The sequence below is a fragment of the Manis javanica genome, chromosome 2, assembly GCF_040802235.1.
Source record: "Manis javanica isolate MJ-LG chromosome 2, MJ_LKY, whole genome shotgun sequence".
Lineage (NCBI taxonomy): Eukaryota > Metazoa > Chordata > Mammalia > Pholidota > Manidae > Manis > Manis javanica.
Genome location: NC_133157.1, coordinates 224528413 through 224552486, shown reverse-complemented (window position 1 = coordinate 224552486; position 24074 = coordinate 224528413). Strand labels below are relative to the sequence as shown.

Below are 24074 nucleotides of genomic sequence, written 5' to 3'. Positions count from 1 at the left end.
CCGCTCAGCTCCTCTCGGCCGCGCCTGCTTCCGCGGCCCCGCCCGGGACCGCCGCCCTCGGCTCCCGGCGCGCCTGCCCGCCGGCCCTCTTCACACCGCCGCCCGCCCCTGCGCGCCGTCGCGGCGCGCGGCATCTCGGGGCTTGTAGTCCGGCCCCGGAAGGGCGGCTGTCGGCCCCCGCGGGCGCGCCTCTCGGGCACTACAACTCCCACGGAGCAGCGGGCCGCCTTTCCCGCACCGGCCGCGTCGCGGCCGCTCGCGGAGGGTCCGCCTGCCGCCGCGGGGGAGGGCCGCAAAGATGGCGGACGCGGCCGTGGGCAGAGACAAGGGCGCCGAGCAGCGGCTCGTGTCGCTGCCCCTGTCCCGCATCCGGGTCATCATGAAGAGCTCCCCAGAGGTGTCCAGCATCAACCAGGAAGCCCTGGTGCTCACGGCCAAGGCCACGGTGAGGCGGGCCGCGCGGGCAGCAGTGCGGTCGGGGTGGGGCCGCCCGGAACCGTCGCGCCCCGCCCCGACCCCACCCTCCGGGTCCGCCGCGCTGCGGGATCTCCCCCGCGGCCCGCGCGCCGTCGGCTCCCCTTCTCGGGCTCGCGCGTGCGCGCATCCTGCCGCGGGCCACCTCCCCTCCCTCCCTCCCTCGGCGCGCGCGCGCGCGCCCCAGTCCCCGCGATCCCTCCCTCGCTTGGCTCCGCCCACGACTCCCGCCCTGCCTCGCGCGCCGCTCCCGCCCTACCTCGCGCGGGGGTGCCTGGGCCGGGGCGCGGGCGGGCGTGGCCACTTTTTCCTCCCCACGTCGCGGGGCTAACAGCCCGAAGCCTACGCTTTCCTCGCTTCCGGCTCGTTTCGTGGCTTGGGGGCCCCACCTGCTCAAACGGTCCGTTGAGAGGGCCCGGGCGCCGTCCACGCGGGCCCGCGGGCTTCCGGGAGGAAGGCCCGGCCCTGCCGCCCACCCACCCGCTCCCCGCATCTCCGAGGCGGGCCGTCCCCGGGCCGGAACGGAAGCAGTTCCATGAACCTTAGTTACGCCGCACCCTCCTAGGTGCGAAATGAATAAATGTCTCTCGATTTGGGCTTGACAGCGTTATGCCAGAACCCTTCCTATTACACCGGCCGCATTTACACTGCAATCTTAAATTGGTTTAACTTTTCTTAGATTGTTTCCCAAACCCCTCCTAATCAAGTGCATTGTCCCAACAATATTGGACTAGAGCTAAGGAAAGTGGGAGGTCACATTTCTTGCCTGCTTTACGCCGGATATTAGTGCCATGCTTTCTTAGAGGCCAGCAAAATAATTGCCTGCTCAGTATGTAATCATGGGATATGTGTGTTTCCCTGTACAGTTTCGTAAGTTAAGACTTATTCAGGAACTTTCATCCCTTGGTAGCCACACAACACGGGGTTAGAGTGAAAACACTGAGAGAGGCTTAGTCCAAGTCGTCGCTTTAGGAAAGGTGCATGGGCGAAATGTGAAATGTGGTCAATTTTCAGCTTCAGGTTGATTATTACAGTTGTAGGCGGACCATTAGACGGTGTATGAAGTGTATTGAACTAAAAATGTGTTCCCAAGCCACATAAAATTTCTGATTGGTCTCTGGCTCCTTTTTACTGTACAGATTTACAGACTGGTTATTAAACATTGGTGACTCATTGTTTAATTATTAAGTATCTTTCATAAATTAGAAAATCTGAAACAAACCCTGGGGAAATGCCTGCTTCTCTGCCAACTTCGATACAGCTTTTCTTTCTGGTCTTACATTTCTCCTTTTCCTAGTGATTACTTTGAGAAACCAAAATAATCTGTAGTCATCTAAATTTAACATAACTTAGTTTTCCAAGCCCTGTGATAAGTTTTCAAAGCAACACTTTCCATTTTACTTTTTCGTTCTGTTTTAGGAACTCTTTGTTCAGTATCTAGCCGCCTATTCCTACAGACACGGCAGTGGAAAAGAGAAGAGAGCGCTGGCTTACAGCGACTTATCAAGTACTGCAGAAGAATCAGAGACGTTCCAGTTTCTCGCAGGTACTTAGCCTTTGAAACATTCTGGTTAAAAAAATGCAGAGTCATTTACACCCCCCTTCCCCCTCACCCCCGACCGCTTTCACTGAAATAGACATTTGCTGCTTTCTCTGGGCCAGAGTTTACCGTGACCCGGCACTGGAAGAATTCTTAGTTTTGCCTGTTTGAGTGTTTGTAATGTGATTCACCTGGAACAATAATGCCATCAACCACCTGCATGAACCCGGCAGGCCCATTCTCCCAGACCCCTCCTGGCCACCGAACAGGCGACTCTGGACTGGTCTGCTTGCCCCAGAAAACAGCCAGCGGCGTGGGGCCACAGCCAGAGCGAGCCTGAGTGCCCCTTGGGGCCAGTCGGTCTCAGTCCCACCCGCACGGAGCGGCGTGGTTTGCAGGCCGCGTGACGGCATTAGTCAGGGGACGGTGCTAGTTCCCTATTTCACCCACAAGCATAGTCTGAATTACGTCTTGTTTTGGAACCTATTCTAGAGGTCAAAACAAGAACTGACACGTTTTGAAACTCGCATTGGGGTATCATGGTCTGCCATAACCAATTGCTGACGTTAGCTTTATGTTTTTAAGATATATTGCCAAAGAAGATTTTAGCTAGTAAATATCTGAAAACGCTTAAAGAGAAGAGGGAAGATGAGAATGACAACGGTGAAAGTGATGGTGACGAAGCAGAATCCTGAACATTAAGGAAGTGCTTTAAAAACCGGCCCGGTGAGGACCCTCTTGGATTAGCTCTGTTGCTTTGAAGCAAGCAGTACTCAGCACCGTCAGTGACACTGTGACTTCAGTCTCTTTTCAGAGCCTTCAAGTGCATTGTATTCTTTCCTGGCTGAGACAGAGCATCTAATGCACCTACCCCGTGAACAGCCAGAAGGAAGGTAACCGCCACAGGAGCCTCATCTGACAGGCGCACGCTGCAGTCACAGGGTAGCAGGAAAGGGCTCCCTGGGAGCTGGACATTGTCATCTGCTGCAGCTATAAGCCATAGAGGCAAAGACAATTTTAACTTAATTTAGAAATAGATTTTGAAGGCCTCTAAATACCAGTTGTGTAAATCACGTATGTGTATTTTGAAATTCTTGTAAACAGCTCCAGTTTTAGTTAAATGTATAGTTTATGGGTAGTGTGTTACATTTTAATTTTTATAGTTCAAGGAAATTTGACTATTTGTCCAAAACTTATTTTTTAACTATAGAGAAATAAAATTTTTTTAAATTAAAATCTGTACATATTTTTACAGTAATGAACTTTGGAACTAGTTTTAGAACCCTTTTTTATTCTTAACACCTTATTACCTGAGACTGTGAAATTTAAAATTGAGCTTTTCTGATGCTTATTCTGAGAAAAATGTCAAGTGAAATTGTTAAATCAACTATAAGAATATAACTTATGCATAAGCATATTTTCCTTAATTTCATATATTGAAAATCTCTCATTTTCCTATTGTTTCTTTACACGCATAGTAATTGTTTTTACTGCCCATAAGAGAAATGGTTCCATAAGCCCAGTTTTTTTTTCCATATAGGCTAAATTTTTGGCTTTTAAAATCATTCTTTAATGTCCAAACTGTAGCATGTATAAGCAGTTAACATACAGAAGTTCCATCACCCCAAGTATTCCCCTGTGCCCTGCTAGGAGTTAGTCCCTTAGAGTACTAGGCAACCACTCATGTTCTCTATCCCTTGTTTTTTAAATTTTAAAATAAAATATTTAAAAACCTGCTTTTTTTGGTGTGTAGTTCCAAGTTTTGACTAATTCAGTGTCGTGTAACCACTCTCACAATTAAGATAAAGCAGTTCTGTCACCCCCTCCAAATTCCCTTATGTCACACTCATTCCTGTCCTTACCTTGGCCACCACAAGCTGTTTTCTGCCCTTACAGCAGGGGGCAGCAAACCTTTTTCTGGAAAAGGCCATACGAAAAATGCCTTCAGTTCTGTGGGCTACAGTTGGTCCTGACAACCGAACTCTGCCGCTGCGCTTCAGAAGATAAACAAAAAGGAACAAGTGTGGCTCTATTTCAATAAAACTTTATTTCTGGATACTGAAATTTGAATTTTACATAATTTCCACAGTTCATGAAATACTCTGATTCTTTTCAACCTTTAAAGAACATCAAAACCATTCTTAGCTTATAGATAGACCACACACAGATAACAGTAGGCTGGATTTGGCCTCAGACTTCCAGGTCCTATCAGTGGAATCATATAGTTTGTAGCCTTTGAGTATAGCTTTTTTATATTTAGCATAATGTGTTTGAGATTCATCCATGTTGAACTGCAGGTACCAGTTGTCCATTCCTCTTTATTGCTGAGTAGGATATCCATTGCATGGATATACCAATTTATCCATCTCCCCAGCTGAAAAATAACTCCCAATTTGGGTTGTTCCCAGTTTTGATTACAAATAAAACCCTATAAACATCTGTATATAGGATTTGTGTGAACATGGGATTTCTTTTCACTTCAGTATATACTTAGGAATGGAGATGTGTGTAAAGTTTATAAGAAACTGCCACCCTGTTTTCTAAAGTGGCCGCTCCATTTTGTATTCCTGCCAGCACTGAACAAGTGTCAGTTACTCCACATCCTCTGCGATACTCAGTACCAGTTTGTTTTAAAATCAAGCCATTTGAGTGGATATAGATTTTAATTTACATTTCCCTAAGGACAAATGATGCAGATACCATCTATATATTTTCTGTGGTGAAATGTCCAAATTTCTTGCCCATCTTTTTGTTGGCTTTTCTTGTTGAGTTTAACATATTCCTAATACATTGTTGTTTGCTAGATCATGGGATTTACAGATATTTTCTTCCAGTGTGTGATTTATCTTTTCCTTAGCAGCATCTTTCAAAGAGCAGGAATTTTTTTGATAAGTTCTTGATTTTGATTAAGTCCGGTTTATGTTTCTTCCTTTGGAGATCATGCTTGACATCTAGAAACTCATCATCAAACCTGAAGTCACAAAGATCTTGATGTCAGTACCTTTTAAGTGAATGGTATGGTCTTGCTTACAGTAATGTGACATTGAGAAATCCGCAGGGGACATACTCACTGGTTGGTTGTGACCAGCACACACATCCTCACCCGTCAGAAGCACTTCAGATCCAGTTACTTCGGGAGCGCTCATGGAGGGCCTTCCTTGAACCCCATGCTGCCCTATGACAGTCACTTCCTAACTCGTTTCCTCCCCATCTTTACAGCGGCTCTTTTCCTTCCACCTTGCATGCTGCTGTCAGGTTATCAGAACAGTTTTATGAAGGTTCATCTCCCTTTCCTGGTCAGATGTTTTTAAAAAACAGCCGATACTGGAGAAGCCACTGGGGGGCCAAATCTTTTCTCTGTGCATTGTGTAGTTTCATGTAATCCTCATGTCAACTTATAAAGTCATCCACATCTTAAGAAAGGGAATAGAAATTCATGTGAAGGAACCACCTGCAGTCGTGGAGTGGGGACAGAAACCGACTACTCTCCATGGACCATGCAGCTGAACAGTGGTTTCTCCCCACTCTCGAAGGTAAGTCCTTAGCATTCAAGCTCCTTGATACTGACCTTTATATCCTGCTTTCCTCTATTTAACCTTCCATTCATACTAAAATGGGCTTCTTACCCTTCATGGAACAAAAACATCCTTTGTACATCCTCTGACCCAGGAGCTTTCTTTTCTGAAATCTTTTCCTACTTCGTATCACATGCTCTTTTACACTCAGGTTTTTTCCAATCAGATCATGACAGCTATCAATGTTGTGATTAAATTTTTCATCTCTTTTATATTTTCTATAATGAGCACATATTCTTAAAAATAAAAAAACAGCTTTAAGCAGGAACACAACCTTGGCTTGTGTCAGTGACAGTGTGCACCCTAGGGGTTTCCAGCCATTTTTTGGCTTTCTTAATCCAGTGTCCTTTCCCTTCCCAGTACCACGTGGTCTTTTCAGGACAGACAGTGGAGTCAAAGCCAGCCCAGAGGGGCCACCAGGGATTTCAGAGTGGTGCCAATATGTGCAAACACAGCCAGGGCAGAGGGGGTCAAATGACCCACCAGGCCAAGAATCTGGTGGTCAGCTCTGATTCCCACACAATGTGGGGCTCATGGCTTTGCACCTGACAGGTTTAGTGGAATGGCTTTTTATTTCGCACTTCCTCATCGCTGCTAGAAACACCCAATCATTCTAGATGCCACCTTCTGTTCTTGTAATTCATTCCTGTGGTTTTCATCCCAAACCCCAAACTCTCGGGTGATGCCGAGCTCTGTTGGGGATACTGTTCAAGGACTAGGCACAGTGCTTGTAGAACAGGTCCCTAGGCAGCCACCGCTGAAGGCACACGCCCACCTCGGAAACCTGGAATTGGAGCCTCTGCAGAAGGAAGGACCCAAGTAAATGCGAGTAACTGAACAGCTTTGGGAGAAGCCACTGTAAATACGAGGAATTTTATTTTATTTTTTGCTGACATACTATGAGGCAAAACAAAATTGACACCATACAAAATAACTTTATAAAATATCATTCACATCGTATTTTATCAGATTTACAGCATTCTGTGCATGTTAAGGGTTATGTAAGGAGGTGAAAAAAACACTATGCCAAACTTTTAGTATTAGTTTATATACACACAATAAGAAACAAAACAAGTAACTGTTAGGTTTTCCATGAATTTATTGCAAAAATAGTGCAAACTACTTAACCTAGTAAGCTGTCAAACAAACTCGAAAGGACCCAGCTAAGCTTAAACACGACAATAGATGCTCAGTGTCTCAGCCTTGAGCTTTCTTCACCAGTTTATCTTTTGTCAGTCAGGACCACTCCCCATCCGTTCAGTTTCGGGTGAGTGCCGGGGAATGGAGAAATGTGAAGACCGGCTCTTCAGAGAGACCAGGCCGATCTGGCTGCCTAATGCCAGCAATACGTTTAGAATCATGCTGCTTACTCAATGCTGCTTTTGTGAGGTCTGTGTTGAAAAAAGATGCCATGGTGTTTTAAGTCTGACCTTAGAAATAACTTACCCAGCCGCTCGGTGACATGGAGAAAACAAAGCAGCATGAGCAGAAGGGGCTGGGACACCGCTGCCTGCTGGTAGCATGGTACCCTTTTCCTCAGGTGTACGTAGGTGAAGTATTACTCTACTGGTGGGCAGCCTTTGAACCAGATATTGCAGTAAGATTAAAAAAGGAAAAAAAAAAACACTATCCCTACAAGAGTGACTTTAAAATTTCTGTCAACAGTCCATTGGGGTCCAAAAAGCATATATCAAAACAATAAGAGCAGAACAAAATGCTACATACAAAAGCTAACAAAACAAAATGCAGCATAGTCAGGTTCTTTTTCTTGAGGTACCTATATAAATTTAATCACCTGCCCCAAAGTACTCGTTTAGGTAAAAAAACCAAATGCTTAATAGTGAGCCAATTGTAGGGCATTTATTATTACTGAGAAAGTGCAACAACGCTGATTTTCATATGCAGCATACTGACGGATGATGTACTCTTTACAAAATACAGCTTAAGTATCAACCTGATGGAAGTTTAAAAATGAAAAACATTTAACTAGAATCATCCTATTGTTTGAGATCCTGCAGCAAAAAGCCTCCCAAATCAACTTTCAAAGTTTTGCCACTAAGGAATGTTATTGGTTCTCTTGTAAAACCCAGAAATCTCTTTAAAATAGTAAAACTATATACTACAGGAAAGTTCCCTAGTTTTTCTTATTGGTATAAAATCAAATTTTTAAGACTCCAAAATATTGTTACCTCCAAAGAATTAAGTTAAAAAAAGATCGCCATAGTAGGAAAAGTCTAATTTTAAACTGCCAAATACAAAAGCATGGAAAGTCATCGATCTCTTATTTTTTCCCCTGCCAGGAAGCTTCCCTAACTTACGGAAACCCTGGGGCTGCTGTGGGATGCAGGCCTCCCCCCTTACCATGAGGGCCTCCCCTTCCTCTGCCGATGGTCCATTCGCTGCTTATGAAATAAGCCTAGTAAAATAATGCCGAGGAAGAGGGGACATGAATGGCAGAAAGTGCAGTGAGGAGGGTTACCGGCAGTTGATTCTGGCGGCCCCTCCATTGGCACAGAAAATGAAGTGCTGGCTGGAAATATATGCATCAAAGAGTTTGGAATTCGTAAAATGTTACACTTGCTCTTGGACATACTTTTCTTTTTTCCTTTCATAAGAGGGCAGTTGGGATTCCAACGTATGTCTGTAGCTGGCTGGGGGTCACCTATCAAGTTCCATGGCCAATTGAGCTTTCCTTCCCACCTGCAACATGAAATACTTAATTTCATACTGATATTTTCAATGCATTAGGATTCAACACAAAAGGCACAAAATAAATAAAAAATGTTATTAAATAAACAGAAATTGTGATTTCAAGCTTCGTGCGGAGTTACATCTCACTGTTTGGTTACTTTTTCCAATTTAATTTGACAGACTTAGTAAAATAGCACCCAACTGTTTAACTGAGGTAGATCCACATTGTAGAGAAAGCTGGGTCCCCTCCATTCCATGTCTAAATTTAAGATGCTTTCACAAAAACAAAAATCCATGTAATCGTATGCAGAAGCCATGACAGGTGGCACTACCTGAAGAAAGCTTAGAACATGAGGTTTGCAAATAAGATTTATGCCCAAATCATACTCTCTGTCAGCCATAAATAAACCTCAGGCTGGAGGAAAAAAAAAAGATCAAACATTTAAGAATAACCCTGAAAAAGTCTCAAGACTTTCAGAACAGGTCTTTTTGACTGACTGCCATGGAAATGCATAATGGTCTGCTTTCATCAAAGCAACTGCGCCAGCCGAGACCAACCCACGAGCGGGAGGCGGATGGAGACCTGTGTCGCTGGACGTCTCCCTTTCTAACTCTGGAGAAAGTTGTTGAACTGTGATCTAGCATCTTGATCTGAGCAGTTTTTAAACTCTGCCTAATATTTTTGCATACTCTGAAACTTACAAATTTAACATCTGATTAAGGCTTAATTTAAAGTGGCATTACCACCTAGCATCATGCAAGCATTGGACATCCTCAATCCTCAAAACACGCAGGATGGTATTAAACTAAAGACAAGGACATGAAGCCTCAGAATTGTATTTAGCAGGTACTGTAATTTTATAATCAACTTTACAATTCATGTAGCAAATGAGAAGTTATACAGAGAGGCTAATGTATATAAATACTAGTTTATACAGGAACGGTCAGCTTACGAAACAGCACTGCACAGTTTCTATACTGCAAGCACAAGACTTCGTCACACACACGCACCGCACAGGTATAAACGGGTCCAGAGACAATACGGACAGTACCACCTGAAACAAGGCCCTTGTAGCTGCTCAGCTTCTTAGAAAATAGTAAACTTTAAATGGTCATAATACATTTTGATTCAAAATGTCTTCTAAAATGTTTTGTTGCGGGGGAAAAATTAAGAAGGGGCAAGATATCTACCTATAGAACAATTTCTGAATTCATTTTTGGTTCTTTTTCAATTATTTTATAAAAATAAAATAAAAATAGAAAAGCTGATAAAAGTCAGGGTTAAAAACCCCTCAATACATATTAGGTAAGTAATCTGAAGTGTAGTAGAGGTAAGAAAAATCTGGATTTAGACACTACATTCTTTTCTTGTATTTAATGAGTAATTAGCCACTTTGCTGCACAGAAACTTACAATTATTCTCTTAAAACTTTAAAAAGTAAAAACTCACTCGCTTCTACAGTTATAAAACATGAATTCATACCTTCAACAGCTACATTAAAATCTATCAAATTCAAGACTCAATTTCAATTTAGTGCTAAACTATACACGTCCAGGACTTCAGTCACATGTGTATTTGGCTTTGAAGAGGAACGGGCTGCTGTACCGCCCCTGCAGCCAGGGCCTCGCTGGGAAGAGCCGCCGCCTCTCAGTGCGGGGCGCGGGCGTGGGCGGGCGGGGGGAGCCCAGGAGTTTGTATACATCTTAAAAATAAATGACATTGGATTACTTCCCCCACTTAAAAGCAATAAAATCGTCCCTTCACAGGGAAAGGTGGTTTTTAATTAGACCATCAGCCAAGGAAACTGCTTAATACCTGGCATGAAAGACCTAGTGCTAAAAATTGCATTTTAGGTATGTCAAAATTGGAGTCCTGTGTGCACAGCTCAAGGTGACACCCGTACCTAAGTCCACGGTGTCCCCGTCACAGAACAGAGCGACGGCGATGAAAAGCATTCCAAAATAAGGACAGCAGGGCGGAATAGCACCTTACATCTGAGGACTTCACACGCAGTTCACAAAACACAATTCCAATTCCTTTTCTAAAAATCTAGTTCCATTACGCTAAATATTCTTGTTGCGTGACTATGAGAAAAAAAGCCCAGGTTCTGCTGATCGTCGTGGCCGACGCCTGCCTGAGTCGGGTCTTGCGCCGACTTCCCGGGACGCCGCAGACACAGGCGTGGTCAGGACGTGGGACGGGCCCCGCAGCTGGGGCCTGACATGTTCTGCCGCGAGGCAGTGTGGGAATCACAGTTTACGAGTCAGGAGCCGAGGGGCAAAGGGGGCTTCTGAGGCAGGGGGCGGCGGCTGACCCGAGGTGGGCACGGCGTCTTTCCCGGCGCCAGGGCGGCCCCAGCATGCCTCTCAAAGGACTTTGAGGACTGGACTTTAAAGGCACAGAGGCTGAAACTGGGTCTTTCAGAACAAGCTCCGTCTGGTACCAGTGGAGACCAGAGGAAGGCCTGGGCGCTACTTGCTTTGTGGGGCAGGGGGGCCTGCCCCCCACCACCGCCCCGTCAGAACCACTCCCACGTCTCCAGAGTTCAGAGAAGCCTGGGGTCCCCCACGCGAACGCCCGTTTCTGTCAAGTGGTGCCAAGGAGCCAAGCAGCTGGTGTGCACAGCGCCCCTGGCCCATGGGAGGTTTTCGGGGCCAACTCAGGGTTTTAAGGATGCTGAAGCTTCAGGAGTACTGAACAAGGGTGGCCTCAACATGTGGTTCCTGGAGACTTGGGGGGAGAGCTCGTATTTGGTGTTTTAGCTTTAACTCTGAACTAGGTCAATCCAAGGAGGTTGTAAATATGAGATAATTCAGCCTCCTCCAAACCCCCAGGAAGGGGGACGGAAGTGAGGTGAGGTCTCGACCTTTCAGTCACACCACCAAGGGCATTTAAAGATGTAAGCTATCTAAAATTTTCACATCAACCAGTAAGATAGAAAAGTGTTAACAAAAGCACCAGTAATCTTAAGTCCCCTTTTTTAAAACAATCTTCCATGAACGCAAAGATGGTAGGAGAGCCCACCTCAGGACTGCAGAGACCTGCGTACACCAAGCTGACGGGCAGATCTGAGTTCAACAGATCGCGTTCCTGGATGGAGGGCAGGGCTGCTGGGCAGTGTCCCCAGGCCGCCCTGGGAGGGCCTCTGGCTGGGAGCAAGGCCGACCCGAGCCCCCGCAGCCACTGTGGGCACCCGCCCTCAGCGTCCCTGCATCCTGAGGCGGTCTGGGTCTGCAGAGGAGTGCGATCGCACAATTAGAGAGCATTCTTAGAAAGACTGCAAAGGACACTTGGCTCTTTCAGAATGAATGCATGCCACGTGACATGAAAAGCATCAAAACCCAAAAACAGTGTTAAACGCAATTAACTCCAGATAATGATACATTTAGAGCCTCTCTGGGCCAACATCAAAGTCTGGTGAGCGCCCAGCAGGGGGGCAGCACCACCTCCACATGCCCAATAAGACTGTCACCGAGCCACGTCCTGCCTGCCCCTCAAGGCATAAGAGCAAGCCACGGACGTGTTCCGGACGCCCAGGCAGCCACGCGCAGTGCAGAGGAGGCAGAGGGCGGCACTTCTGACAGCAAAGTGGTTAGTCACAGGAGGGGCCCTCAGATGGGTGACACTCCCAGGACAGATGTCCTGCCCACTGGCATCACACGGCCTGGGTGCCAGCAGTGGGAAGTCCCGCTGCACTGCTGGACGTGGACCCTGACCCTTTCCAACAAAGGGCCTAGGATTCGAACAGAACATTCTACTTTCTAACCTTAGATCACTTCTAGGTTTGGAGTGACAGAAACTCAGTGCTCCAAAGTCACAGTTCAGTTAACTGCACTGTTTGTTGAAACCATGCAGCTACTTTTTAAATGTATCATCTGCATGGGAGTCCGTGTTCAAGCACCTTCCAGACTTTACACGGAGTGTGAGAAGGGAGAAGAGAGCAGTGGGGCCATTTTCAACCCTTCTGTATAACAAAAATGCCATTTTTATGCCCAGAAAACAAAGTGCTTCCTTACACTGGAGAGGAAAGTGAAAAGCCGGGGCAGCAGCCACTTTAAGGCTCCCCACACATGGCCCTGCGCGGGGCGCCCCAACACCCTGTGAGGACCGCGCAGAAGCGCTTTCCCACGTTATCCCCACTGGCTGCTGAGCATCCTGGGATCTCAGAGGAGTCCTCCTGGTCAGCCCTGAGGAGTCCCTGGTCTTCCCCCAACACCTCACAGGGGGAGGAGGGGACTGCCCCCGGGTCACAGTATGGCACACACATTCTCAAGCCAGAACCGAACAGAGAGATGTCCACAATTCAGTTTATTCAGCATCATTTTGCCTATGTTCAGTGTGGATGGCTAAGCTTAAGAACAAATATAAATCGATTGAGAATTCAGAGGTAGCCTGTATCTGCATTAATTTTTTTTTTTTTTACTAAAAGGTATTCAGAAACCACCTTCTGTAGTGATTTGGCTAAGCCAATACATTCACTTTAGACAATAAAATGGCAAACATATCCAAAAAAGCATTGAGTGAGGATGCCGCGACGGCGCCCATGTGACACTGACACACGCTCAGACCACTGGCTTGTGTCTAATAGCTCCTCAGTGTGTCTGGTCCTGGGCAGCCTGACCACGAACAAAATCACACCCTGGGCCGGAGCACACACTTCTAAGCTAGCAAGAGCATGGGGTACACAGGAGCAGTGCCGGCCAGGGGCCCGAGCAGCTGTGGTTCAGCCACCCATGACACCCTTGACACAACAGTGACCTCATGGCTTTAAAATGATGGCTGACCAGAGAGAAGGGAGAGCCTGACTTGTTAACATACAGGTGCTTCCAATCCAAATGGCCAACTGCTGGATGGAACTAGAAGAAAATACTTTAGGGAGTCATGGAAAATAACAAGGAATTAAATGGACAAGAAACATGTTCAAACGATTAAACCTTCAGACCTCAACTCCTTTCAACAGACTGCAAACTTCCTTTCAGAAAACTAAGAAAATGAAGCTAATTTGTCCTTCACAAATTGGTCAACAGACACAAGGCTAACGAGAACAGAATTAAGTCCACACAACTCTACAATAATACTGAAAACGGTGGTAGAATGACTCAAACAAAGCAACATGTTGTATTCCTGTCATTTCTGCTATCCTATATCTATTTACAATCATTTCAAACAAGTACAGCAGATGCAAAGTTGGAGATAATAAAAGGAAGTTGTCAAAAAATCAGTGCAATTATTTTGAGTTGAAAACTTTCCTTACAAAAAAGTCAGCATGTGTGTATGACACGGACAGCCCATTACAAAGTCACAGGTGTGCTATGTCTACACTGAAAAACTTCACAGCAGCCAAAACTGCTGGCACGGCAGCCACAGAGGATCTTCTCAGTTACTTTGGGACTCTGGGAAAGGGCTTGTCCTATGAATGAAGTATTTGCATTCTGAAAGAGGTGTACGAACACTGAGGAAGTTTGTATCAATTGTACATTCCTTTTCTCATAAGTGTGAGAGATGAGAGGTCACAGGGAGATTTCTATGGCTTGTCTGGGCTGCTGGGATTGTCCACTGTCCGCATTATGTCAACTTCTAAAGCCCCTCCTAACGCCCCTGCCTTAGATGTAGGAAAATGCCCACGAAAAATCCTTTTAACTGTCCAGCAGACTGAAGTCCCGCCAAGGGACCGCACGCAGATCCTGCCGGAGCCACACAACAAGCCAGTGCTTCCACAGCAGCTGGAGCAGGGGGACCACCCTGGCCCCAGGGGCCTCCCAGAGACAGGCTGGGGTCCCAACTGCACGACGCTGTGCTGATCTAGCCTCAACATATTGTATAAATATATAATTTGACTGAAAAACTGCCTTGTAAAAATAAAATTTAAATCACCCCGCAGATCAATGTAAAATTACATTGCCGCATATAGAAGAAAAACAATTCATCCAGAAAAATTACATTTGTGGCTTTCAAAAATAAATCATCCAGCAAGCTTGAAGGTAAACATTAGGTAATTTATAAAAGTTGGGGAAAATGGTTTTTCTATCATATCCATCAGGTACCACACGCGCTGGATATCCACATGGCCAAATCACACCAGAGCAGAGAGGCAAAAATAAATAGCAACGTTTGCATTTAACAACACAAATAACAACACACACCACCAGTAAAACTCCCCTTGAACTCTGCTGTAGGAACTGAGCCAAGCTTTTCTCCTGGGCCCTCCACAGCCAGGGGTGAGCGTCAGACGGCAGTGGCGACAGCCCCTCAGCCAGCTTGGAGGTGGCCGTCTCCAGCAGCGCCCCTCGGGCACACCACCACAGCGGCCAGGGGCCGTCCGGGGGTCCGGAGGGCAAACACTCACTCCAGGGAGCACGAGACACTACCAAACAGCGACATAATCTTGAAAAGAGAAAGACCCAAAAGTGTAGTATCAGAAGTGTGTACGTGAGCACTTCTCAGAACAGAGAAAACCAAAGCTAAAACAATCCCTTTCTAAAAGTACAGCTATGCCCGGTATTACAAAACGTATCAGAACTAGGAATATCTGAGCTTATGAGACATAAACAGCACACGGAATCAGCATTTCCAAAGGGCTCTTCTACAAAACGGCGACTTTAAACAGCTCCCCTGGGCTTTCACTGCTAAGTTACGGGGCGAGAGCTTGTCCAATGTAATAGAGCGTGGCGAAGGGATGGGAATACATTACTTTTTATTAAAGTGAATGTTTTAAAATCTACTAGGAAGAGTACCAGAATAAGAACCTAGGGAGACCTCTTTTAAAGAGACAAGATCAATCCCAGTGTTTTTCCCTAAATGAATCCAGATTTCTACATCAAAATGTTCACATTCAGTTTGCTTAAAGCAAGGCACACCTTACTTAACAGTGGGGTTGGGCAAAGTTCCGGGCAGACACCTCTCCAGCCTGCGCAGGCAGAGCGTCAGCGCAGGCGGGGGACGGAGCCACCCTGGAGGCCCGGCGTGGCCACGCGTGGGCTGGAGGGGACTCTGTGCATGTGTCAGCACGGCCAGCAGGCAGAAAGAGGCCCTTTCGGCTTCCATATGCACAGGGCATGAACTTACTCTACTGCACTTAGAGGTTTTACACTGTCTCAAAATGTATCCTAATAAAGGGGGATTGGTAGAAATTTGGGAGAACAATTATTTACCTGAGAAACTGTAACCACAGCCATTTGAATTCTGCATCATTAGACATATACAAAGGTGTGCAGCTAACCCAGCTGGAGACGGTTGGTCTATTAATGCCTTTAGTATTAAAAGTTCTACAAAACCAGCACACGTGGCTATAAAAAGTACCCTTCTCAAAGTACTTTGGCCCACTAAAAGGAAAACTTTCCTTTCAAAATGATTTTTTTTAAAATTTAGATCTCATTTTCTGCCAGCCTGTATGCAATCTTTCCTAGGTATCAGCTTAGAAAACATCCCATGTCAGCGGGGAGCTTCTCGCTGCTGGGCCCTCAGCGCTAGAAGGAGGGGGCCTCCAGGGCGCTCCAGCTCAGGGGTTCCAACAGGAGGCAGCCCCGGAACCCGGCTCACAGTGTAAAATGCAGGCGCCCAGCCCTGGAGAACCTGATTTAGGAGGCTGGCAGCAGAGCCAGGAGTCTACATTTTTACCAAGCAGACCTCTGTCCCAGCCACGAGGATCCGGGTGCAGGTGGTGGAGACACCTTTGAGACACACGGTTCTGCATGATCCAAATTTTGGCAGAAAACTAACCTAATTCCAGAATTTATAAGTGTATTAGTGAAAAGATTCCCTCCTTAAACTTGAATGCTCCTGGTAACTTAAGCCAAGAGTGTATTTATTGGTGTCCTTTTGAAAATAGGAGAAAGTGCCACTTGCCAATAAAACAACGGGAATTGCGACATTTCTTAGAGCAGAGGCTTCTGTCATTTCAAGACCAAAAAAAAAAAAAAAAAAAATGATACAGCAAGAGACTAATGCCATTAATACGACACCCACATGCACACACAGACACGCCACACGCGCGCACACATCACTCTTGAGTATATATCTTCACAAATAATAGTCATCCCTTTGTCACTGCTGCCAAAATGCAGGCCGCAAGTCCTCTCCCGCTCCACTCGCGCCCTCGCCACGCTCAGCTCGGCCGGCAGGCGAGACGGGGAGGGTGCTTCCCGCCACCGCAGTGCCAGTGCCGGAGGTAAGTGTCAGGCTGGGCTGGGGAGGGCCGCGGGCAGGGGGCGAGGTCACCTGCAGGGCGCAGCGCAGCACTGGGGGAAGGCTCGCCTGATTCTCTCCGCGGAGCCGAGTAAACTGCTGACGAGGGCGTTGCCGCTGCCCTTCCGAAGCCGGCCACGCGCCACACGTAGTGCAATGGTTTCTAGACTGGCAAACCCACGTCTTGGGCCCACAAGGCGTATCTTAGCAGAAGGCGCTGCCTCACCTGCTGGCTTTGCAATCATCCTGCCCGAGGGCAAGGCTGTCACTGACCGCTGGCCAGGCGCCCGCCAGAGCCACCGCCAACGACTTCCTGCGTCTCAGTGCATAGATCCCAGACCCACACACAGAGAGAACTGCACTCTGATACATGGACTTGTTTCCCAGGAATGGAAGAATAAATACATTCCACTTGTGCTTAATCGGCCGAGCAACACACAGGGAGGAGGCAGGGAGGGCGCGCGGTCCTCCTGAGGGCAGGGTACACAATCACGCGAGGGGGGCGGGCTGCGGTCACACGAGTCATTTGCATACTCCTGTCCGTAAGCACTGAGGACCACAGAGGTGGCCCGGCCTCCAGACTCCGCAACACTCTTGATATGCTGAACAGATCACAATAAGCACCCCGTAGTCAATCAAATGAAAAATGAAAAACAGCATCTACCTATCACATTAATACTGCAAACCAGATATATATATTTTTTCTTTTACATTAAAGACATAACAGTGAAAAAGGATTGTACTGTATTTATCACCACAGACCCGTATTCTTTAGAAACTTTGGAAAATAAATGTCACAGTCCTATAGGACAAATCTTATGATTAGACTGTCGGCATATTGTCTTTTTTCTTTTTTTAAATAAATTTTTATTAAAATGGCACTTGTCTGCCAATCTCTCTGGACCTACCAATGTCGTAAACACACATGGCCCATTTCCTGCCACCGCTCCTTATTTTGAGCTGAGTGAAAGGCGGGCAGTGGCAGAAAAAGACACAGACACCCGTGGGCACCTTGGCACGGCCCCTGCCCTCGGGTCCCGGTGTGAACCAAGCCAGGAGCACATTAGTATCCCTTTGAAATAAACTTTAGTGACAACATCAGAATGTTCAAGGCTTTAAAACCACAATCGTGTTTGTGTTGCTTTTGCTCTCAGAGAACGTTCACAACTAGTTCGAGCCCATCAATTTCATATAGACTCTTGTGTTAAAAACAAGGAAATCGAGTGACCAAATAAATTAAAAATGTTTTAAAGCCCTGAGTTCATAGACTGGTTTTAGGAGATTTTTAGGAAACAGGGGACTCTATTTTAATAAGCAGCTTATAGATTTTGGCAAACCATATTTCCTACGACAGTGGGGTCTCATACAGGTCTGCAGCTCAAAATCCAAGTTTGAAATCTGGGACGGAAGGCATTCTGGAAAATGGAGAATCTGCTAGAATCAATGACATCTCGTGTTCAATGCTGGCTGTCACGGGAGGGCTGGGCAACTGTTGGTCTGAGTGTAGCTGGTCTCATGTGAATCCAACTTGGTACACGATCGTAAACACTGAAACATGTCAAGCAAAGTACATGGTGCGCAGCGTGTCCTGATGAACCTGGACCGCCTTTGCCAGTGCCTGATGGTCTCGCCCATTACTCTGCCCGGAGGTATGGCTTCCTTCAGCACTGCAGGAATACAGGGAGAGGAAGAAAGAGGAAGTGCAGCCTTTAATGCACCTGATAACTAATTAGGACCATGCACAAGACATCTGGGGAGGCAGCCACACAGCTACCAAGTGGTGGGGGAGACGCTGGCATTTGGGGTTTCCATGTCACAGTTCGCTCCAGCCACTGTGACCCAACTGCTTCCCATGCTGGGGTTTCAGAAATGACCCCCAATGTGACCTAAAGCCAGGAAAGGCATGCCACTCACCTATCGTGTTCTTTATCCACCAGGTGGTACCTGGCCCGGAAGGCCACCAGGTGAGCATAGTATGCTGGTGCTGGGATGGACACGGAGCGTGTGCAACGCACATAGGTGTGACACAGCTGGTAGGTGAGGATCTGCAGCTCATCGGAAGAGAAACGATTGTCATCCCAAAGCACGTGATAGTGGGAAGGCCTGCTTGTCCCCTAAAAGCAGACCAGAGGGTCAGAGGGGTGACACACAGAAGTCCACGACTCACCTGCAAATGTGCATGGTGGCCCACCAGCTCCTCCCGGACAGTGGGAGGATGTGTGACAGCCTAAGGACTCATGAGATCATCACACTTTACTATGAAAAGGCATCAGAACTGCATACATCAGGACCCCCTGCTGGTGCTATATACACTATACACATACCTGTTTACACACAGGGAAATCACAGGAAAGACGTAAAACATACAAACGGTGGTTGTGAGGACAGTGTTTTTGTACATGCTAGTTTTCTATACTATTTTACTTATAAAGGCAAGAAAAAAATCTCTTAATAAAAGCTACATATTAACAATAACACTTAAAAGAGGAGTCTGACCTGGTGTGTTGTTTTACGCAGTTTGCATAGTCTGAAATCTATGGAAACTGAAGATCCGGTAGTGGTCACTGTGCTGCCCCCAACAGCACCGAGTCCTAATGGCTCTCAGAGCACCACCTGCTGCACTGCTCTGCCCGGGGCACCCAGCGCCGACAGTGCAGAGCAGGCCCACGGCGGGTCTTCTGGTGGCTTCTCTGCCTGCCTGCCCGCCTGCTGCTCTGCCCATGCCAGCCCGCACGATCCCTCTGGAATCTTCCAACCCAGTTACCACTGTCCGTGTGAGGGCTCTCAGTGCTCGGCAAGTGGCAGACGCTCTTGCCCTAGGACTAACTACTCACACGTTCTAGTACCCTGCTTCGGGTCATCCCCAGGGCCCGTGAGCAACCCAGTACCCTGGGGACGAGGGTCTGCTGAGCCCGTGATGACGGCAGAGCAGGTGCGGCCCAGGTCCATGCACCTCACCAGAGATTCCCCGGCCAGCAAGTGCCCGGGAGGTGAGGGCTCCAGCCCTGGAAGGGAAGCCCGGGGAGGGAAAGAGCTCCCGAGCACAAAGCCTCCAACTGCACTGGGCTGCTGAGGCTTACAGATGGTGGGCCACCGGTCTCTCCAAAACCTACCCTTTCTCTTTCTAATCACCCTTTAAACGTGCAGAAAACCATTCTCAGTCCCAAGACAGGCCAGAGTTTGCCAAAGCCCTGTTCCAGATCCAAGGTAACGTAAATGGTGTGGAAGTTCCCACACTTCCCAGGGAGTATTACAAGTACGAAGCTGATAGCACATTCTCAAATTCCAGGTTCATGTCTTTTGGGGAGGGATATTTACATCCTCACCTGCACTGTGGAAAAACCAAAAGCCCGTCTATGACGAAGCTCTCTGAAGCAGGGACGGCCCCCAGAACTCAGTTCCTCCTGGCCCAGTGGGCTGGGCTTTGCAGATCCTGGCGGATCAGCTCTGACAATGGAGAGGAGCAAGGCCGACCCACCAGTGGCGCAGGCCACACCAAGACAGCCCCTGCCCCGCCTCCCCCAGCAGCCTGGGTGCCCCGTCAGCTCAGATGTCACCTAGCTTGCTAGAGTCAGCCACACAGGACACCCCTATGCCTACCAGCACGCTGGCCTCTGCACTCGCTCCTCCTTCTGCCCGGGCCCACCTCATCTGAAGTGCGAGCCCCCACCAGCACCCCAGTGGCCCTCCATCCCCCACACCTGATGTCCCGGGCCTCATCTGGTCACTGGCCGAGTGCCCAGCTCCCCTTGGGATGAGCTGGAGCCCCACATGTCCCAGGGGCTTGGCGTGAGTTCCCGGCTCTCCAGGTGTCTGCTGACCGTGTACCTGACAATTCAGAGACGCTGGGGCTCTGCCCAAGGGAGCCCTTCATCCTCACCTGGATGCCAGCGTGACTACACAGGTAGAAGTCAAACTCAGTTGGGTGGGTGATTTTCGTGTCCACGGTGGTGCCTGCTGGAATGTTTCCACTTTTCCCAACCTTCAGCAACAACAGGAAGCCATTAGACACGCACGTGGCACAGCAAAGCAGCCATAGAGCAAGACCCACCCATGCCAGCTTCTGGCTGACTCTCAAGTTTTTAAATCAGCTAATACATTACTCAGCACTATAGTATTACAGTAAAATGTAAGAAATGCTAACTGCTGAACTTAGGTGAGTTCCGGTTCTATTTGGACCAGGTTGGTTTTCACATGTCTCATCAAGGCCCCCGAGGGCCTTCCCTTCACTGAAGAATTCACGTGTGACCCTGGAGGGCTCTTTGTTGTTGTTGAGGTCAAGACAGAAACTGTCACCAACACACGAATCTAAGACGATGGGCGACAGGCACTGGACAGGCCATCATTCAAGCGCACGAGATGTTCAGGCCGAGAGCTAGAAAAGCACTTTGCTGACGGCTTGATTACCATGAGCCAAGGGGCAGGCCGCCCTGTCAGAGACCAGCAGGAAGCTGCGGTGTGCGGGATGTAATGCTAGTCATACCAAACCTAAGTCTGTGTTTACCCTCTAGGACCCCAAGGCCACTGAACACCCAGCCACTGCCACTGGAACAGCAGCCCCCTTCCTAGAACCCTGCTCCCCATCAGTCACAAAGTCAGAGTTTTTTTAGTTCTGCAACATTTCAAATATATGTACCCCTGTGCTCCTTCAGATGCATTTTTCCACACCCTCATTTAAAATGAGGTAAAATACTCAAAAACAGTGCCTCCCTTTGTATCCCTTCCATTCTGCAGTCTCAAATTTAGATTTTATTATTCCTACACATACTTTCCCACACATATCAAAGCCTCTATTAGCATTTATACTGTGCTATTCTGCAGATCTTAAACAATGGTTTATATGCAGCACACATACTCACTATTTTTACTGAATATTACAATCTTAAGATAGATTCACTTGGTATAGCTTATTAATACATCACAACATTTGTTCCTGTCAGCAGGTAGTTAGGGCAAATTTTCGCTGTTAGAACACAGTGCTGCAGTAAAAATTCTGATACATGTCTCCTGGTACAGAGGCGTATGGGTTTCTCCAGAATAGATCTCTAGAGCTGCCAAGCCATGTTCCAAGTCGGTTATCAGTTTCTGCACCCATTGAAAGTGAGAGTCCTCTTCATATCAATGCGTTTACTGGGTGCCAAGGACTTTGTGTATTAGCTCAATATGCTTAGGAAGGTGGTACAGGGAGTCAGGGAGGCTGGCAGCTTGTGGTCATGTGGCCCAGGGCTGGCATGGGACCAGGCTGTCTGGCACTAGGTCCTGGCACAGCACCCACACCCTTGCCAACACCTGATACTATACTCCCCGTTCTTTGAAACACCTTTGTCTAAGTTTATTCTTTGAAAGCTTAATAAAACTTGCCTACAAAAATCTCTGGACAAACTTCATAAAAGAAGCTAAGTAGTTTCCCCTTTTTCTTAGTCTCTGCCATTTAATAAGATGATCTATTCTTGAAGATATGGTAAAGCCTGCCTGTGAAACTCTCTGGGTCTCATGCCTTTTGGAATGGTGACTGGATTTTCCTCCTGAGCCGATTTTGGTGATTTATGAAATTCTACAAATGAGTGTGTCTGTTTCTCCCCAGTTTTGTGTCACCAGTGTATCCGCATAAAGTCGTTAATATCCCATAATGACAAAAGTAACGTCCATCCCTTCTGCAGTTGCATTTTCGCTCCTGATATCGTCACGAGTGTCTTCTTTCCCTCCCTGTTCTTGTCTTTAAAGAATCCGCTTTGTTTCGATCCGCTCTGCGGCTTCTTCGTTTTCTACCTCATTATTTTCCATTGTGGGAGGGGAGGGAATGTGGGAATAAGCTGACTGAGCCCTCGTGACTCCCGGCAGAGGGGGTCTGCAGGCCAGGGAGCGGGGGAGGTCGAGCGCGCCGGCCCCTCGGCTCTCCCTGGGCCCCGGGGCTGCTTCTCTGTGTTCATGCTTCCTGTGTCTTCAGGCTTATTTGATGGCTCTCTTTCTTGTTTTATAACAAATGCAGCTGAATCTACACCTTAGACCGCTTTAGCTGCACTGCCTAAGGTCAGACATGAGGCTTTCTTGTTTCTCCTCGGTTCTGGTGACCTTATGACTTTTATTCTCTTTACAAGTTTAATGCATGTGCTGTTTTGAAGTAAATTTAAAGTTTCAAGCTTTCTTAATCTTTTTTTTCCACTGCTGATTTAAAAGTTAGTTGTATATTGATCAAAAAATACGGTTGTTATAATACTGAGCTTTGGAAATCTCCTGAGACCTCTTTTGTGACCTGGTATGAAGCCAGCCTCCGTAAGCCTTCCATGTGATGTCGACAGTCCCGGGCAGGACTCTGTGTGACTAGTAGAACTGCTTGTTCATTTCACTGCTCCAATTTTCAGTCTTTACTTCTTTGTGACTATTTCAGTTTCTGATAGTAAGTGTGTGAAAATACACCTCCTGGATAGTGAGTGGATCTGTCAATTTCTCTTTGGAAGTCTATCAGTTTTTGCTTTACTTTTTCTTTCCTTTACACATTTTTAGGTCACAGTGTTAAGTACACCCAAACTCGCAGCTGTTAAAACTTCCCAATGGATCATCTCTTGTAACTGTGACAAAGTATCCCTTTTGTCACTATTGACACTCAATTTATATTTTGTCTCCCACTTAGACAATAAGCATTTCCTGTGTCGTGGCACCACCATGGTGGCTGCAGGCGGCCGTGCTAGTTTTCCTTCTGTGCTGTGTGGATGTCGACCTCCACCGTCAGCCCTGCTAGGGCCGTTTTGGGCTGCTGGCTGCCAGCCTAGTATTTCTCCCCTTTGGGAATGTCTCTTTCCTTAGGCAGTGACATAGACGCTGTCCAGTTTTAGGACAATGTGTCTACGTGTGGGTTTATTTTTATTTATTCTTATGGGAACATGGAAAACACCTGTAACCCGAGGATCTCTCTTTCTTGAGCTGTGGGGAATCTCCGCAGCTTTATCTACAGGTCCTGCTTTCCACTCATGCTCTTTTCCTTATTCTCAAACACCCAGGAGATGTCAGAGGGTCCTAACTCCTCCCCAGACCCCTGAGGGAGCTGCCCAGAACCACCTTCCAGCATTCCAACCTCCCCTGAGGGTCCCCAGTTAACTCCATTTTGCCATATTCTTTACAATTATACCGCCCATTGCCAAGGTTGCTAACTGGTTCTTTTTCAGAGCCTTTGGTTATTTCTTCATCAATTTTTTAATAAATAACATCTCCTGCCTGGACACGCAGCAGGCTGTGGGATTTACAGGTCCAAACTGCTCGGCAAACTGACAGCCCTTCTCCAAAGCCTAAGGCTTGGTTCCCACAAAGCGCCTCTGAGGCCTGGACCCCCAAGGACCAGGGACAGCGATGCCATCCGCCCAGGGCCCCACGACGGGGCTCAGGGCGGGGGCCACTCTTTGGGCCGAGGACACTCACCCGCTCATTCTTGTCGGTGCAGAAGAGCCGCGTGTGGTGCCTCTTCTGAACCACTATGAAGGTGATCCCTGGCTGGTAGTCTTTTTCTAGCTTGATACATGCCTCGCGGATGGCCAGCAACTCATGGTGCAGAACCTGAGGGGAAAGAATGAACACATCAAAGGTGGTGAGGTTTTAAGGCCTCTTGCTACTTAAA

General features: G+C 47.4%; 3 protein-coding genes across 19 annotated transcripts in view; 1 reads left to right on the top strand and 2 right to left on the bottom strand.

Annotated features, from left to right (window-relative positions):
- Window positions 1-134, bottom strand: part of TRAPPC9 (trafficking protein particle complex subunit 9) — a 588199-nt gene extending 588065 nt beyond the window's left edge. For all 3 annotated transcript variants that reach the window (XM_073230280.1, XM_073230285.1, XM_073230286.1), the window contains exon 1: window positions 2-134. In XM_073230280.1, the coding sequence (XP_073086381.1) occupies window positions 2-134 (133 nt within the window). The remainder of the gene's footprint in view (window position 1) is intronic.
- A 163-nt stretch (window positions 135-297) lies between these two features.
- CHRAC1 (chromatin accessibility complex subunit 1) lies at window positions 298-3750 on the top strand. 3 transcript variants are annotated; one of them, XM_037023178.2, is made up of 4 exons: window positions 298-445; window positions 1894-2020; window positions 2600-2740; window positions 2829-3750. In XM_037023178.2, exons 1-3 carry the CDS (start codon window positions 299-301, stop codon window positions 2707-2709), a joined length of 384 nt encoding a protein of 127 aa, XP_036879073.1. In that variant the 5' UTR covers window position 298; the 3' UTR covers window positions 2710-2740; window positions 2829-3750. The 3 variants fall into 3 exon arrangements, with proteins under 3 accessions (XP_036879073.1, XP_036879072.1, XP_036879071.1); XM_037023177.2 differs by having other exon boundaries at window positions 2818-3750; XM_037023176.2 differs by having other exon boundaries at window positions 2600-3750.
- Window positions 3751-6443: 2693 nt separating this feature from the next.
- Window positions 6444-24074, bottom strand: part of AGO2 (argonaute RISC catalytic component 2) — a 113353-nt gene continuing 95722 nt past the window's right edge. For all 13 annotated transcript variants that reach the window (XM_073230293.1, XM_073230294.1, XM_073230290.1 and 10 more), the window contains 4 exons: window positions 23879-24013; window positions 20346-20447; window positions 18380-18579; window positions 6444-18132 (listed from right to left, as the gene is read on the bottom strand). In XM_073230293.1, coding sequence (XP_073086394.1) covers window positions 18024-18132; window positions 18380-18579; window positions 20346-20447; window positions 23879-24013 — 546 coding nt within the window. In that variant the 3' untranslated portion in view covers window positions 6444-18023. The remainder of the gene's footprint in view (window positions 18133-18379; window positions 18580-20345; window positions 20448-23878; window positions 24014-24074) is intronic.

What these genes read in the sequence shown, in the direction of transcription:
- CHRAC1 (XM_037023178.2), top strand. Translation starts at nt 299, where the DNA reads ATGGCGGACGCGGCCGTGGGCAGAGACAAGGGCGCCGAGCAGCGGCTC. An exon ending in TGCTCACGGCCAAGGCCACG is followed by an intron (nt 446 to 1,893) that starts GTGAGGCGGGCC and finishes GTTCTGTTTTAG; the next exon opens with GAACTCTTTGTTCAGTATCT. An exon ending in GACGTTCCAGTTTCTCGCAG is followed by an intron (nt 2,021 to 2,599) that starts GTACTTAGCCTT and finishes TATGTTTTTAAG; the next exon opens with ATATATTGCCAAAGAAGATT.